This window comes from Uloborus diversus, chromosome 1 (genome assembly GCF_026930045.1).
Source record: "Uloborus diversus isolate 005 chromosome 1, Udiv.v.3.1, whole genome shotgun sequence".
Classification (NCBI taxonomy): Eukaryota; Metazoa; Arthropoda; class Arachnida; order Araneae; family Uloboridae; genus Uloborus; species Uloborus diversus.
In genome coordinates this window covers 255,755,212-255,773,766 of record NC_072731.1, presented here as the reverse complement: position 1 = coordinate 255,773,766, position 18,555 = coordinate 255,755,212, and the positions used below count along the sequence as shown (strand labels likewise).

Sequence of the window (18,555 nt, the reverse complement as noted above, 5' to 3'; positions counted from 1 at the left end):
ATATTTTATCCCATTCCTTGCATAAGGATTTCTTTAGGGTGCCAAAAATTTATGAGGTTTAGCACACATCCCTGTCTCCAAGACCTTCTTGCATTGTTAAACTTCGTCAATGACCCCAGTCTAAAGGTTTAGGGTGGGATTTGTGCTGTTGGGAAAATATCTCTTGTTTTTGTTGATCAAGGGACAAAGATCAAGCAAGAAACATATCGCAAACGCATTTCGGAAAATGTTGTCTTACCTTGACTGCAAAAGTTCTTTGGAAACAAAAGCTGGACCTTCCGCCTTTTGTTTCCAAAGGTTCGAAAGGTTTGTCTGATTTCTCACCTTTCTGCACACAGCTGAAGGCACTGAAGATTGGAGCAAGTCACTTCTTCCGGACTTCATTGAAGCGCAAGAATTGCCACCGTATTCTCCAGGTTTGGACTTAACGGATTATTCTGTTTGGTCCATCGTGGAGACAAGGTTGTGTGCTAAACTTCATAAAACTTTGGCATGCCTAAAGAAATCCTTATACAAGGGATGGGACAAAATGTAGATAAGTGTATTGCGGCTCATAGCCGAAAATGTTGTGACACGTTGAAACTCTGTATAAAGACTAAAGGTAGCCACTTCGAAAATTTAAATATATTAAAGACAGAAATAATGTATTCATATTTATTTTGAAGTTTGGTCGTAAAATTTTCATTAGCACTAAAGTTATAATGTATTATGCATGAAATACACCGCCAGCTCAGTCAATTCCAGCCGAGGACTGCAGTTTCGTGCTTATTAGCACTCATCGGCCCGGCATAGGAGTGACTGAGCTGGAGGTGGAAAACCTCTTAAGGAAGCCTAGAGTGCCAAACAAACTGGTAGCTAATACAGAATTAGCACTGACTCGACGAGTGATCGAAACAATGGTTTGGTTCAACTCAAATATTGAAGGCAAGGCAGGTATATTCAATAAGTTACCGTCCTATAGCCAGGGCTAAGGCAGAAATACATGAAATACACTCCTATGCCGGGCTGATAAGTGCTAATAAGCACGAAACTGCTGTCCTTGGCTGAAATTGACTGAGTAGGTGATGTATTTCATGTATTTCTGCCTTAGCCCGGGCTATAACTTATTGAATATAATGTATTACGTATATCCAAGTTATTTCTTATCACCCTGTACAAGTAAATGTTTTAGACCGGTGGGTCAGTGCCAGGTGATCCACGAAACCGGTTGTTATTGCTTCAAAGGATGGCTTGATTGAGAGTGTTCTTTGCCAAAACGTACGGACAATGGCGGATACAAGAGGGTCTTGGGGGTCATGACCTCCCCTAAAACGTCGACCATATTATCCGTTCACATTGTGTTCAATAAAATGTAAACGATTTCAGTATTTTTTTTCTTCAATTCCTTAATTATTTTTAAAAGTAAATATTTGAAATACTACTTCTTTGTATTGTTTATAAAATTAATCAGGAAAGTTTATGTCTTATTAGGTGCCGTACTCCTAGCCGATTTGGTGTCTTTTATAGACAATAATGCAGCTTCAGTAATTTTTCGCACCCCAAACCGTAGGTTTATTCAGGGGGGGGGAGTCCTTTCTTAACATGCCCCCCCCCCTAAAATAGTATTCTGTATTCGCCCTTGCGTACGACCCGTAGTTATATGAGGCCTGCAAAGTTGATCCATGTGGCCCGTTGTTATGGTAATGTTACGAGTCAAAAAATATGCTCTAAAAATTTCCGAAACAATTAATCTTCGTTGGAAATTAGGAATGACTGTTGTAAATTTGGGGACAAATAAATTGAGAAAATAGCTTCTAAAACTTAATGGAAACTTCGAATCAATAAAACAACCATGCAGCTACGTGTAGCGCGCTACTTCCAATCACTGGTCTCATCTGCTTGCATTTAAAAAGGGGTTCCTCGAAACCACAAAATACGTATGTTTTGGTGAAAGATTATAAGATAAACTTTGTTCATCAATAAATTTTCCGTCAAGACTTAAGAATTTGCATTTTCTGCAAGTTTTGAGAAAAATGGAGGTCTTAGTTTCGTTTAGTTCTAGTTCGGTAGACTCCTTTAGTTCTAGACGGTACTTCTTGTTTCTAATTAAACTTACCTTTATGTGTATTTCTGTCAAGCAGAAAAAGAAGTTCTGTAGATTGCATATATTTTTTAAGGCTTAACCCTTTATATGTTCCGAGAAAAACAGAACGATTAAGCAATCGTATTTTTATTCATTAAAGAAATGAAATTTTCCATTTTTTTCCAGAAAAAAAAAAGGAAAAACACTGGTTTTTTTCCCACCACTTCGAAATTTCCGAAAATTTTACACCTCTAGCCAAGGCATAAACTTTTTTTTATCCCTGATCCAAAATGAAGGATATTTTAATGGAAAGAGGCCTTTCAGAGGAAAAAGCATTATTGTTGAGTTTAGAAGTTGTAAAATAATCAGAAATGAAATTCGCCAATTTTTGGAGTTAGTAAACATTTTTTTTTCTGCCGATTTTACGGCATTGAATGCTACGAAAAAGGAATCATCAGACGAAAGGAGACAAATATACAATCTGCTGTTACGGATAAACTTTAATATTTCAGTTTACAATTGATGAAATAATTGTACAGTACACTATTAGCTGGATCTCTTAATTTGTTTGATTTTTCGTTTGCAACGAGATTGCATCAGAAGCATTCATTGGTCTCATCCAGACATCGTGCAAGATAAGACGTTAAACATCGCTGTAAGAACACAAAATGTATTAGATTATCTAGAAGCAGAACTGGCAAAACTAAGCTAATAATTTATTTTTCCCCCTTTTAATTTAAATTCAAAATGAAATTTGCTAAGAACTAATACTTTCAAAATTCATTCTCTTTCGAAAATTCAGAGTGATATGGCTTGCCCACGTGCCATTTTTTAATGAACAACTTAATTCTTCAATTTAAAAAATTCAGACTAATAAAACTAGCGAAAAATAAGTTAAAAATTAAAGTTGAGAATCAAGCCCTTGCCTTCAATTATTGGAAGGACATTTTTACTGAAATCTCAAATATTACGAAAACAATATACTATTTTACTTAAAACTTCAAAGAAATTCAACTTTACATAAAATACACCGCCAGCTCAGTTATTCCATCCGAGGACTGCAGTTTCGTGCTTTTCAGCCCTCATCAGCTCGGAATATGAAGTAACTGAGCTAGAGGCGGAAAACCTCAGCTTTGCCTTCAATCTTTGAGTTGAACCGCACCATTGCTGCGGTACCTCTGTCTCTTGTGCTAATTTTGTATTAGCTACTAGTTGTTTGACTATCTTGGCACCTCTATTTGCTTCCTATTTCGGACTGATGAGTGCTAAAAAGCACGAAACTGCAGTCCTCGGATGGAATAACTAAGCTGGTGGTTTATTTTATGTACTTCTGCCTTAGCCTTGGATTAGGGCGGTAATTTACTACAAAATTCCACTTGATTTAAAATATGTATTACAACTGTATACATATGAAGGCATCATTCTGTTTTCTGATTGCAATTAAGGACTTAATAATCTAACTAATCTACTCAACGCTAAGCTCAATTTCAAACTTTTTTTTTTTGAGCAGTCACGAATTGCTTATTGTTCTCACTTGACCGGTGTCCATACTTCTATCTGCCGATACTTCTATCTGCCCATTCATCCCCCCGGACGCCTAGACACACACACACACGCACGTACGCCTACAAACACACACACACATTTGATTGCGAAAAGCATAATTTCAATTCAAGGCGTCAAAAATTCAAATTTTTATTTTATTTTTATTTCTTTTTTTTTTATTTTTTTTTATTTCTATTTTTTTATTTTATTTATTTTATTTATTTATTTATTTATTTTTTGTATCAGTTTACACATACGTTGGACAGCAATGATGCGTTTTTCAGTAGAAAAGTAAAAAATATTGATGATAGTGAAATTTAAACTTTTTCCCAAGCGCCGATATTATTTTACTTGTTTTTTTTTAAAAAAACTATAAAAGCTACGCATTTGCTACATTCAAACAGACATTCGTAATAGATTTAATTCGCATTACTTCTTCAGATGTAAAATGTCATGATCTTTGAAAGATATTGAACATTTGCGTTTTCTTTTACCTAAGACAAACTTTGGTAAAGTCTGAAATAAATGTTTTAAGACTAAAAAACTTCTCAAAGCTGCCATGTGACAGAACTTATTCCTTTGATATCATTGTTAAGAAAAGTTTTCCGGTATTCACGTAACTTTTCTTTGTACCATTTCGCCTTCATCACACACAACTACAATGTATTGTGTTACTAAATGATTATTTATGCTTAGCTTCTTTAGATTGGCAACGGCTGCAAAGTTTTTTTGCAATAATTTCAGTCACTTATTCGCAACTCCAGAAAAGCTCGAATACGCTACATTGCGGTGATCAACAATACTACCGAAAAAGGTAAAACATTCCATTCCACGTGTTTTCTTTGGGGTAAATTACAGGTTTCAGACAGTTTGTGGTGTAATGCAATTTCAGAAGAATAGAAAAGAAAGCTTCCCACAAACAGGATAAAAAATTACTGTCATTCACTAAGCGTCAAAGCAAGTTATAAGTTACGGCATTAGTTTGTTTTACCTTTTCCATCCACTATTAGACAGTGACTGCAGCGCCCCCTATAGTTTATTGGAGTTGCGAATTATAACTTTATTCGCTTACGCTTTACGTAATCGAATAAGCGTAAGCAAATCAAGTGCGACCATGCTTTGCTATTATTTTTAAAGTAAAAACTTACAATTTGCCTGAATGTGTGCCAAAAATACATATATTTGTATTATGCCCCTAAGAAAGGTGTTAATGGGTCAAATTGAAAGATAAGAATATAAAGAAAGCGGGAGGATGAGGAACCCTAAACAATGTGTGTGTGGGGGGGGGGGGGGTGCTTGTCACTTTAGTGAAAAGTAAAATAATATAAACAAAAGAAAGGACAGAAGGAATATGACGTCAGAAAATGTTTTGTGAATGAGTAGCATTTTATAGGAAATTGTAATTATTCATAATTATTTTTATAGTAAAAATTTTAGTGAGAGAGAAAAAAGAAGTTTATAAATATATCTACCTTTCCGTCTTCAATTTCATATTTTTCACCTGCTCTTGTTATATCACGAGATGTCTCCCGCTAATGAATGGGAAAAATATATTTTCGTGAGAAAACTTCTCTGATATCATGAGACTTACAAAGAAAACAGTGCTCAAACATTTTTATGAAAACTTATGATTTGGAAAATTTGCAATAAACGCCTAGCTATCTGTATTACTTATAAGAAAATTTGGTAATGCACTGTGGAAATTTCACTTTTTAAGTGTGATAAGTAGTTTATGCGTTTCCTTCGTTGGGATATCAGAATGCGATCTAGACTAACGACGTCTTCTAACTAACGGTTGCGAAAATATAGGTCTTGCAGGTTAAAACGGAACACCCTGTATAAGATTTCACTGAAGGTTCCTGAGTTATTCCAGAAGTTGAAATTTGATTGAGACGGTTTCTGAATTCTTCAGAAAGATTCCAGCTTAATTTCAGGAAGGTCACTAACTTTTAGCGGGAAACTCCCCCCCCCCTCCCATTTTTTCCCATAGATATGCTTTTGAATGAAATTAGGCAAATTAGCTACCCATTATTTTCCAGGAACGTCTCGGAATTTTTTTAGTGTACAGCGATGGAAGAAAACAGTCATGGGGTATGCTAGATTTGAAATGCTCTTTGATAAAGTAAACTAAATTGTATGCCATACATCGTATTCTTTCCATAGAAAACATTAAAATGCTATCCAAAGATTTGCGATGGAAAAAGTAATGTTTCAAATTAGGGGTTAAAAATTAATGTGTTTTTCGTTACGGTTTATTTTTAGGTTAATCAATACAAGTCTGATTTTATATAATCTACTAGCAGTACCCGCGCAGCGATGCCCGTGCTAAAAATTTAATGGAAGTTCGTTGAATAAAAAAAAATTGACGCTCCCTTCCCCACTGATGTGAAATGATCGTTTTTCTTTGTATAAAATGCTTACATACCTTTTCAAAAAAAAACTATTTAAGTTTCTTTGGAATTTAAAACTTTTCGTCAAATCATTAAATTATATTTACCGTTGCTTTAAAACTCTATTTAGCGGGTGAAGCGGTTTTTACCTCAATTTAAAATATTTCGCCAAATAAACAAAAAAAAAAAAAGACATTAAATAATATCTTTCAAATGTAAAATAATTCCGCAGCTCTATTGTTTATCGCCAAACCTGCCCAGCAACCACGCTATCATAATCCATCCGTCTAACGAAAAAAAACAACGACCCGTGGAACGTTCAAAAATCATCGTCAGAAAAAAAGAAGAAAATGTCGTACATTTCACTCGGATAAAAACAAATCAAAAGTTTCTTTTCTTTCAAAACAAGGAATTACGATAACGGTTGCCTTAAAACAATAATCCTAGACTGAACTGCTCAGCGCCTAACGTGCCAAGCGATCACGCTACCGGAACCCAGCCCTTTTGCGAGTGAAGCGGATGTATTTTCTTTGCCAATAAATAATAAATGTTTCGCCAAACAAACAAAAGGGTATAAAATCACATTAACAGTAGCTTTTAAATCTTTATGTATTAAGAGCTGTGTTGCCCGACTTTGCCCGGTCTACCTTGAGAACAAAAATTGTCTCAAGTGACATATATTCAACAATTAATTAAAAGAATAACTTAACAACTTAAAGAATAACTTAAATAAAAGAAAAAAAACACCATGCAAAATTACCCTTCCAAACAATGATGACAGATATTAAAGTACTTTTAAGAAATTAAAATGCGAAAGATAAATTTTAAAAGCGTAACCATGGAAACATGAAATAAAATGGTTGACAACCTGAATCAAAATGATATATTTCGAAATTGATTTAAAAATGCTTGTAACTTTTTTTCCTTTGAAGATAGAAGCTAAGTTTTTCGACCAAAGGTCGAGAGAGATCTGGAGTAAAAAATCTCGCTTTTTCCAATGCTGTCAAAAAGAAAACTGTGGGACAATTCCTTCATTTTTTATTGATAGATTTAACTAAGAAAGTAGTGCGTAAATATCAGCTAAGCCTAAAAAAGTTCGAGCTAAAAACGCAAATTACTCCCACCGTAATTAAGTTAGAGCATTGAAATAAATTGTTTAGAACGCACAAAATTCTACCCTTTTTAACGATTCATAATATGAATATGTGCAAGTAATTTTTCACCCCTTTAATAGCCAATAATAGGCAAATTACGTGAAATTTGGGCCTAAATTTGAATACAAAAAGAACTATTTATCGGATTTTTTTCGAGTTATAGCCTATGTTACTCAGTAAGAAAGCACCTTTCATATAGAGAAAGAATTTTTCAAATAGGTGCAGTGGTTCCGGAGATTACTTCGAACATATAAACACACAAAAATCCGCCCTCTTCTTTATAATATTAGTAAAGATAACCATTGAATAATTCAAATACTTTGGAAACATACATGGCTGCATATATGCACAAGGGAATTAATATTCAGAAATTAGGTAATACATTTTTAATTGTTTTTTCGGCTAAGTTTTTTGCAATTTTTCAAGCAAGATAATATGAATAAAGATAATTACTTCGTAGTTTTTCATGGAGTTGTAAGCTTCACTAAAACATGGATACTAGAAAACAAAACAAAAATCATATTACGGCATAAAACCTTTAAATTATATTTTCGTATTGCAACTAAAGATTTTTTTTTTTTAATTTGAAAACATTAAATGGAACACGCAGAAAAAAACATTAATCACACATTTATGGCAATCATTTTTGTTTTTATTTAATTCTATGTAAAAGGAATACACATTCAGTTTTCTTATTTTACAAATATGTATTGAAACTAAACGCAAGAACACGTACGCATAATTATTTGATTACCCAGGAAATACTCGTACTTACTAGGATCACATTACGGACAGTATAATTCCTATATTTTATATAAGTATATATATAAAACCCAAAGCTTTTAGTTTTAGGTTTGAGCTCTAGTTTATTGTTTTTAGTTTAGCAAATGGTGCTTTTGCCCAATGTTACTCTATATTGCATGTACTGGAGCTTAAACATACTCTTTTAATTCATAGTTAAATTTTTGGTCTTTTGATCATAATTAATCCTCCACGGCTGATGAGCTCTGGATTCATACTTTATCTTTTCCTATTTAATAGCTGTTTGCAATTTTCCTTTTTATCGTCATTAATTTTATGTAATTTGTTTAACTAGGGGGCTATCGCCCCCTGCTCGCTATCGCTCGCCAACCCCCGGAACTGCTTACGCAGTTCCCTGTGGATCGCTTCGCGATCCATGCTCGCTTCGCTCGCTCGCTGTATGCCAATACATTAGCCTAGCTAAAATTTTCCGTAAAAATTAAAGTTGGTAATTGCATTTAGGTCACCATCCATTTAACCAATATGAAAATTACGTTCATAATGTTAATTTGTCTGCTTTAGCCAGATTTTCGACAGTTTAACTTTGCTGTATGTAAGATGACTGCCTTGGCAATGTGCACAACTTTACCATTATAGATACAAAAGTGTCTGTCATTGCTTTGGAGAGATTGCACTTCTACCTGTTGGTCCGCGGAAGGTATTTTATTTCCCTTCTACCACCCATTGGAAAACCAATGAAGGCATTCCCCTATCCGCCACCTGGGGACGCGCCCTCTAGGGGTTACAGGCTCCCCCGAGGGATGTATTTACATTATTTACACTCTTATATATTTACATATTTACACTCTTATATATTCTAATCTGAGAAAACTTCCTCATATACACAATTAAAAATGTCCCGTTTGGGAGCCACAACTGACACTGCTTCAAAAGATCTTGTTCTTGATAATGCCACATAGAGCTGGCCATGACTAAAAACAGGCTCAGAGAGCACCAAACATATTTTCTCAAACGTTTGTCCTTCTTGTTGTTATTCTGAATCCTTGCCACGTCACGAACAAAAAATGGTTTAACTAAAAACGCGAAAACTCGCCAAGGCTACTTTGCTTGCACAATACTAAAACTACTATAACCCTAAACAAATTTGGCGAAACCTTTCAGCTGAGAATAAAAGGAATAAAGTAAATTCTTTCTCGGTTATTCATTTTGAACTGAACTGTCGTACTGAAGCAGAGAATAGACGACGCTCAAAGCGCCTACGCGTTCAAAACAACATTGCCGATGAACATGATTGTGGAGCAATGTGTGAAGAATGCGAATTTTGTGGTGCTCTTTATTGGCAGAAAGAGCGTAATACTGCAAATAAATATACTAAATGTTGCCATGACGGAAAGGTGCGGTTACCGGCATTGTGTGACGCACCTGATCTGTTGAAGGAACTGCTGACTGAAAATTCCCCAGCCGCTAAAAATTATCGGCAGCGAATCAGAGAATACAACTCTGGAAATGGCTCGTCTTAAATTGGATTCAAGAACGGTTTCCTGCCTTCTTTGAGCTTTTCTTTGCTGATTAAGGTTGAAATGGGCCACAGCCCGACTCTAACTCATCTCAAAAAAAAAAAAAAAGTTCGTTGAGTATTCTGTGATTCAAGATTTCAAAACAACGTAGAAGTTTGTTTACATGATTTATCGGCGAAGTGTTGCCAACAGAGGTTTAGAAATTCACCCCTTCATTTGCCGGCACATAAGAGAATTATATATATAGATATTTGAAATTCTGTTTGGTTAATTTTATTTTTACTCCGCTTTTTAGTTTTGCTGCGTTGCGCATCTATGGGCTTTTGGTGTGGTTTTTTCAATATTTTTCAATTTTATTATATATATATATATATATATATATATATATATATATATATATGTGTGTGTGTGTGTGTGTGTGTGTGTGTGTGTGTGTGTGTGTGTGTGTATTAATGATATAAATATTTAACGAACATATTTTTTTCTTTTATTTTTTGTTTTTACTCTAAACTTGTCTAAATATTTAAAAATTTAATTTTAAAAATTTAATTTGGCTCTCCCCTAATTTTGAGGTTCTGTTAAGTGTCCTTTGTGCAGGGCGATTAAATCCGCCTGAAACAAGGTGTATGATTCAATGTATTAAGAGGAGGGGGGGTATCACATATTCCAAAACTAAATTCAAACCCGATTTTAAATTCAAACAAACTTAAACAACTTTTAATGCAGAGCATTAGAAAGGTAATGTCATTATTTCGGATAAATTTAAATCATACACTGAACATGAGTGTTAAAATTTAAATCCTAGATTAAGCTTCAAATTCGCTGCAGAAATAAGGTGCTTACTATATTTTGCCAGAATTTTAATCATCAACTAGGTTGTGTTTACGCATTTTAACAATGTAATTAATATCGTTTTCAGAACACATATAGCTGTAATATAAAGTAATAAAATTAATTAACAATCTTTCGCTTTTAAGATCGTCTCAGCAGCAGATTTCGAAATGTAATTTTAACTTCCAATAAGGTGGTTTCCTCCAGTCAAAAGTACTACTTTTAGTCACTGAAATTGATATAATGAGTAAAAAAAAATAACATGGACCTAGAAAATACTTTCATTTTCCCAACAGTTATTTTTTAATAAATTTTTTTAAATGTCCGATTTTGAAAACAAGGCGTGGTCTTTATGACGTTACAAATGATGCAATTTGGCGCATCTTTCTACCACGTTTCCACGTTATGATAATCAAGCAGCGAATTAAAATTGCGCTTTATGCTTGCTATCAATCCTATCGTTGCCAATACACGTGAGTAAAGATGCGACTTAAATATTTTGCTCTGTGATTGGCAACACTGAATGGCATTTCATCATTTGTGATGTCACACGACAGAAGCGTAAACAATGAAAGCGAACCGAATTAAGTAGTTTTTAAAAAATATTAAACAAAAACAAATTATTTAAAAAAAATGGTCAGATCCTGTTTTTAAGCATGCTCTTTCAGAAAAAAATACTTTTAAAATTTTGGAAACGACCCCATTCTGAAAAAATTGTTAAAATTAAGAAGTGTGAACAGCGTGCTGTGTTTGAGAATGACAAAAAGAAATAATGAACTTTAAAAACTTGAAAAGGAGAAAAGTGTTATGTTACTGATACGTCATAAATTAAACTAGGTCATACTAAAATAGCCTTCGAAGAATTCAAAAACAATTACTTACGAATGTATCCCTGTCAAGACCACAAGAAGTGTTTTCTATTGTTGGTGGGTCGTATTGTTCAAGAAATCCAAAGTTACAGCCATGGAGAGCAGATGCCGTACGATTTCGCAACTAAAAAAGAGAACCAAAAGTTTGGTTTATAGACATACAAACATACATAGTCATAGACAACATACAAACTTTGAACTTTTATTTTTAATGGAAGTTCAATAAAGCACTTTTACAATAGATTTTAAATGTCAAAAAACAAAAATAAATTTAACTTTTCACAGTTCTTTATGAATTGTTTCAAATTCGAAACTTAGTTACTTATGATCAAAGAGCAGCTTTCTCAACCTTTTTTATCCCGACGGACAGGTAAAGTTTGAAAAACTTTCATGCACCGTTTTTTTTTTTTCTTTTACTCGAAAAAAACTGATCCAGTTAGTAAAAGGTACCAACTAATAAAGTATGTACGCTAATTTTTGTCATCATTTATTTATAATGATTTTTAACCCGTAAGATAAGCAATTTATTTTTCTTAATATCTATAAGTAAATGAACCTTCAAAAAAAAAAAAAAAAAAAACACCGAGTATCATAACAATAATTGCAAAATTCAGTCCAATTTTTTGAACAATGCTAGACTTAAAACATGACTATGTGACTAATGTGAGCCAAATCCTTGTTTGCCAATCTTCAAAGACAAAGCTAGGGATTCTAGGCACTAAAATTATGGCATAACAAGAAACTTTTTAAACGTAAACAGGTAAAAATTGTTATCCTAAACCACGTCTTTCCAAATGTATGTTTCAGTTAAAAAGATTTTCTTTTTCACTATAGTTGAGGCAAACCTAGCCTGGCAGCATCGTGAAGAGTACGCAGATCCTAATCACAGCATTACGACGCTGTCAGGTTAGGTTTGCCCTAACAATGGATGCATTATATCAATGGATGCGAGTAAAACGAATATTACAATAACATTTATGCATGCGGGTGAATATCAGGAAAAGTGCTAATTTAAGTCCCAGATGAATTTCTTTAGCACTTCCAATTAAAAACCAAAAAGTTTTTTTTTTTTTTTTCATACAATAAACTTCACTGCAATCAGTTCAGATCTTAGCCTATGCTGATGATATTGATATAGTTGCTAGGACTGTACCAGCCTTGGAAGAGGCTTTTTCTTCTTTGGAGATAGCTGCTGGTCGAATGGGACTAAAAATAAATGACTCCAAGACCAAGTATATGCCTGTACAAAAAATTCCGCCAAATGACAGGAACACATGTTTAGAAATTGGTACTCATTCATTTGAAATCGTTAGCAGTTTTACGTACCTTGGGTCCTGTGTTAACAACAAAAATGACATAATCTCAGAAATACAGAACCGAATAACGTTGGCAAACAAGGCCTTTTTTGGACTACGCCCCATCTTCAGATCGTCTTTGATTTCAAGAAAAACAAAGATCTTGGTTTATAAGACTCTTATTAGGCCAGTTCTAAGTTATGCTTCTGAAACATGGCCTTTGACTAAATCCGGAGAGCACAAGATATTAATTTTTGAGAGAAATGTTTTAAGAAGCATTTTTGGAGGCATCAATGAGAACGGTGTCTGGAGACGACGATTCAATCTTGAAATTTACAGATTGTTTAGAGAACCTGACATAATAAAAAGCATAAAAATTAGGAGAATGAACTGGGCGGCCCATGTCTCTCGAATGAACGAAGAAAACCCAGTAAAAAAAGTTTTTGCTGCAAAACCTGTGACAATTCGAGGAAGGGGACGACCAAAAATGAGATGGTTGGATTCTGTTGAATCTGACTTCGATATTCTCAAAGTTAAAAATTGGAAACCCCAGGCAAAAAGTAGGACGTCTTGGAAGATTCTCCAAAGGAAGGCCTTGGCCCACCCTGGGCTGTTGAGCCAACTATGATGATGATGATGAAACTTCACTGCACATGTAATCCATGAGAAAATTTTGAGGTTTTACTTCAATATATGACATTGGAACTCTTTGTGTTGCTCCAAAATCATGTCGGTAACTGTCCCACGTTCGAATCGCAAATTTCAAAAAAAAAAAAACTGTGCATTATAAAACATCGCAGCAGAAACAAATACAAAATGAAATAGAGTAAACCGTATAGCTATTGCCCACTTAAGGACTTCAAACACATTAACATCAAAAAATGAAAAAGTATTCTAACTATCAAACATTTATTACTTTTTCCTTATTACCAAATAAACTCTCCAACAGAATATTAATGGTTTTAAGTTAAAACTTACATATTTCAGATACTTACATATGTTAGATCTTTACTAATAATAAAGCTGAAAGTCTCTCTGTCTGGATCTCTCACTGTCCGGATCTCTCTCTGTCTGTCAGGACCTCTGTGACGCGCATAGCGCCTAGACCGTTCGACCAATTTTTATGAAATTTGGCACAAAATTAGTTTGTAGCATGGAGGTGAGCACCCCAAAGCGATTTTTCGAAAATTCAATTCTGTTCTTTTTCTATTCCAATTCTAAGAATATTTTTTCTTGAGCAGAATTATCATAACATGGAAGAGTAAATTACGAAATTATAATAACGTGGAACCGTAACATGGGCAAGCCAACCGGAGAGAAATTCACCATAAATTATTTGTAAATATACAGGCGAACCAAGAGACCTTTTACTTTTCTACTACGGGCAAAGCCGTGCGGGTACCAATAGTATATGATAAAACAAACTTACAATAACCTATAAAGTACAGTCATTGCCCAGTGCATACACTAATTGCCCACATCACAGCACAGTGATTGCCCAGTACCTTAAAATGATAAATTAGACTTAAAGCGTAAATAAATAATCAAAACAAAACATTAAACTTAAATCTAATAGGATAGTCTTCAAAATCTCGAAATAAATTGCGTTTGGCTTTATTAACTAGGTCAAATATTTCGTTAGCTGCTAGAATCAGAAATTTTTTCAGGCAATCTTTGATACGGATAAATAATAAATGGACAGCAGACATTTCCTGCAGCCTAAAAGGTGAATAAAACTGTAATCGACTCTTATACTTCAGATTGTTCAACATTATAGACATTTTTTGCGCCTTTTTCTGCTAACACTTGGCCACTTTTAACGCTAATTTGGAAATTTGTTTCATCCGCATTGTGGTGCACTAAAAATGGGAGTCACGACTTTTTTCGGCAACATAATTTTGAATTTCTGTTAATCACCCTCTGACATCTTTTTCTGAAGAACAAGAACTTGCTTTTGTCACTCCTTCTGATGTTCTAATAGACTACTTTGGATATACAGTGCTGGTAAAAAAAAAAATTGCATCACCCTCGCGTTTTCACAACAATGGGATTACGTGAGAAGTTTTGGTCGACCGATTAACGATGAATGTATGTGAAATTCTGCAAAACTTATGAAATAAACATTTAACAGCAGGAATCCGATCATTGTTTACGTAGATCGGGCTGTTTCCGGGCCAAGGCAAACTGCGGACACCATGCTCATTTTTCCATTCCCGAACCTGCGTGTGATTTTAGAGAAAAAAAAAATACTCAACCCCATGTCAATTTAAGTCTAATGGCAGGATAAAGGCTTCTAAATTGTTACTTACCAGTTTTGCCCTATAGCACGGAACAGAATCATCCTGGGAAATGACGTTTGGAGCTGAAGTAAAGTGATCCCGGATAGTAGGAAGCAATTTCTACTCCAAAATGCCAATATACACCTGAGCGTTTACTGTTCCTTGCACAAAGTGAAGCCCATCCCTTTATCAGAAATACACCCCCAAATCATCTGGGATACGGGATGCTTGACTGTGTGTTGAGTGTAGTGGGAATGATATTCCTTTCCTTTGCGGCGCGAGTAATGCAATTTTTTTACCACTACTGTAACTAATTTATGAAGGGGTTTTAAATGTTTTGACCATTTCGTGTAAGAGTGATTTAGTCGTTTAGGCCATATTAGCGAAGGAAGTTACAATTACATTTTTCGGTTATGTCCCGGATTTTTAATGTGGTATCGGAGACTGCACCTTGTAACACCGTATTTTTCAGACTAGTAAAAACTAAAAGTATTTGAAATACTAGTTAAACTAGTGCCAAACACACCAATGTTTGACTTCAGGTTGGTCAAATAGACCCTTAAATCATCCTCAACAAACGACAACGCACTATTTAACTTATTTCTGTACTTGCTCTTCAGGTAAGTTAAACTCAAAAGCCCTTTCCCGCACGAGTAAGCTGTTGTAACTCCGCCCTCCCAAGAAAATACTTATCTGCAAAAATATGAGTTTTGCTTTTTATTAAGAGATTTTTTTTTTTACCGTTTTTTGAGTAGTTGTAAATTCAGGGGTGCCCACTTAGGAGGAAGTGGAAAGGTCATGGTGCAGACTGCGCCATCGAAATTTTTTAGGGATAGTTTTCACTTTTTGTGGGGGAGATCCCGGTTGGAGGGGGGCTTTGTGGTATTAAGAGTGCACCCTTGTTGTAAGGGCGGAGATCACTCCTGGTATATTTGGTAATAGTTTTTAAAAATACTTTAACTGACAGTTAGACTAGTAAAAATTTAAAGTGGTAAACTAGTTGAAAAACTAGTCAACTAGTATCAAACATTACTTAAAACCATTTCTTTTTTTTTTTCTTTTTTTTTTGAGCAATTACGATTGCTTATTGTTCTCACTTGACTGTTTTGAATTCCTATGATTTCGTTTTCCCCCGCCTCCCTCTGCAGCACCACCGTCGACCGGCCTCACGATGCTACTCCTCTAGCAAAAATCGTCTACAGGTTGCGTCCATATATGCTACACACACACGCATACATACACACCTACACACACAGACACAAACACACATACGCAAACACCTACACACACACCTACGCACATACATACACACACACATGCCTACATACACACCTACACACACACACACATACACACACACATATACTCACACACACATGCCTACATACACACCTACACACACATACACACACACACATATACTCACACACACATGCCTACATACACACCTACACACACATACACACACACACATACACACACACACCTACACAATCACACACACAAACACACCTACACACACTCATGCCTGCACACAGACACAAACACACGCGTGATTGCGATAAACATAATTTGAATTCCAAATGTCAAAATTCAAATTAATTTTTCATTTTGTTTTCTAATTATAACGTGTATAATCTAAAAAAGAATAAACTATGAAAAAAAAATCACTTTCTTGAAATTATTTTTTGAGTCCAAACTGATAGCGTAGATTAAAGAGAGTGCAACATTTTAAGAATGCATACAAACCATTTCTGGAGCTTTATCGAAGCAATCTATGTAGTAATCAATATGACCTGAAAAATATTTTTAATTATCAGCATGAACGATGGCAAGAATTTTGAAATTCAAATAACAACAGCTTAGTTTTACAGAAATAGATTAATATTTTTTTCTACTAACTTTAAACGTTCTTTACTAAACTAACTTAAACGTTATCTTCTTAAATCCGAACTACCAAATCATGAAGGATGGAATCAATGCAAGAACAGATAAGGAAAGCGGAAAATCCCGTTCACGCAAATAGTACTTCTGAACAGAACAGCATTAAAAACCTACGATAGGTACCCGCTATAGCAGGTAAGTGTGTAGAAAGGACGTAGTCAGTACCCAAACAAACTTTTTAGGGAGGGGATTTCAACTTGTCGAGTGGAACTCCAAATTTCTTCGATTGATGATAATTTTGCCGAATAGAACTCCACATTTCGTCGAATGATGATCATTTTGGCGAATCGTCAGACAAAATTTGCCGAATTAGGACATTTTTGGAGGTGACATTAACCTCCTGTGACCTCCCATCGGGGAAGCCTCTGAGTCGGTGTCGTAAGGTCAATCACATATTAGTTTGCAATTGTTTTATTGCTAAACCTTGTAACATCTTATTTGAAGGAAAGTGTATACCCTCTTATTTTTAAATGTTAATTTACTCATTACGTACATAAAACATCAGTGAGCAGCGTGGTCATTAAAAACATACATTGTAGAAATCACATACATTATTTTCAAAAAAAAAAGATTCAACGATTTTTTTTTTTCTTTTCTGTGTTGCGAAGACAAAGTTCATGAAACAGATATGAAAAAAGAAAAATAAGTCATAGAGCTAATTTGAGGAAAACGCCATCAAACACAAACTCTTTCAACATTTTTCACAATAGTTTGAAGCGCAAAAAAGTTGGATAAAGTATCATTCCATTCAAAACATTAAAAAACATGTACGATATCAGTATTCAACCGGTTTATCTTTTTGAATCAATAAAAACAACACGCGACAGCGACTGCTGAATGCATAACATAATCATAAATGAAAATTGCTGTGCATCATAGACAACTTCTTCTTTGATAACTACAATTAATTTCTCTTACAAGCTTTTATTTAGTTTAACTGCAAACAGTCAGAGCTATTTTTAACTGCCCTTATGATGAAATGACTGGGGCACCACAAAAGGTCGGTGGCCCAAATGTGACCATGGACCAGTTTGAAAGTAGTCGAGTAGCAATTAAAAGATGCAGTCATTAGTAGGTAAAGTATGCCTTGCTGAAATATTTTTCATGAAAAAAATAATAAAATGAAAACTATCATATTTCAGTATTTACTCACCGCATTCGCAGATTTGAAACATTATACATTCGTACATAGCACGGTCATCTGCTCCTTTGATTATTTGACTAGACGCTAAAAGAGTAACACCAACCAACCACATAAACTTGATACGCAAATACAGCATTCTGTCGTACATAAAACAAACATTTATGGATGCAGGATATACTACACATATATATCATATATATCGCGTTATCTGGTATAATTAATTAATAATCATATTGATACTTTTTATCTCGGAAGAATCAAAACTTCTGTCATGGTTTATTGTAAGAGTAAAGATAAATATTCCATGGAATTGTGTTCATGGTAATTTAGCAGATTTTGTTAAGAGGTATTTCCTTCTCTTAAAATAGTTGCTATGATGTTCGTGCAATATGACTATGCTCCATTTGAATTAAAATGCTCTTCTGAGAAGGAAGTTGTGTGAAATGTCACACAATATGCTTTGGAATGCAAATGCTTTTTGAAAGCCTTTTGTAACGGATTTTTTAATGTATCAAGTTTTGTTGCTTCTAAAAAAGAGGTTCAAAAATAATTGAAAAACTTCATTTATGTTCTAGATTAGTCTGACGCTTATGTTTCAGCAATTGCCTATTTAAAAAAAGTTTGAATTTCCATTCAAACATTTCTCGGCCCGTGTTTGTTTAAAAGCAACATAGATAATTAATAGCGATTTTTTTTTTGAGCAATCACGATTGCTTATTGTTCTCACTTGACTGTTTTGATGTCCTATGATTTCATTTCCCCC

The 18,555-nt window shown here is 34.5% G+C and overlaps 1 protein-coding gene across 1 annotated transcript; it reads right to left on the bottom strand.

Annotated features, from left to right (window-relative positions):
* Nucleotides 1-2,560: 2,560 nt before the first annotated feature.
* Nucleotides 2,561-17,927, bottom strand: LOC129227019 (uncharacterized). The gene is made up of 6 exons (XM_054861654.1): nt 17,802-17,927; nt 16,454-16,500; nt 11,144-11,254; nt 7,605-7,649; nt 5,080-5,139; nt 2,561-2,715 (listed from the first exon to the last, which is right to left on the bottom strand). The coding sequence occupies exons 1-6, from the start codon at nt 17,902-17,904 to the stop codon at nt 2,659-2,661; spliced, it is 423 nt and encodes a 140-aa protein (XP_054717629.1). The 5' UTR covers nt 17,905-17,927; the 3' UTR covers nt 2,561-2,658.
* Nucleotides 17,928-18,555: the final 628 nt, after the last annotated feature.

Coding starts and splice junctions, on each gene's coding strand:
- LOC129227019 (XM_054861654.1), bottom strand. CDS start 17,904: ATGTGGTTGGTTGGTGTTACTCTTTTAGCGTCTAGTCAAATAATCAAA. Junction 11,255..16,453: donor TCGATAAAGCTCCAGAAATG/GTTTGTATGCAT, acceptor TCTCTTTTTTAG/TTGCGAAATCGTACGGCATC. Junction 5,140..7,604: donor ACTCCATGAAAAACTACGAA/GTAATTATCTTT, acceptor CCCATTCATTAG/CGGGAGACATCTCGTGATAT.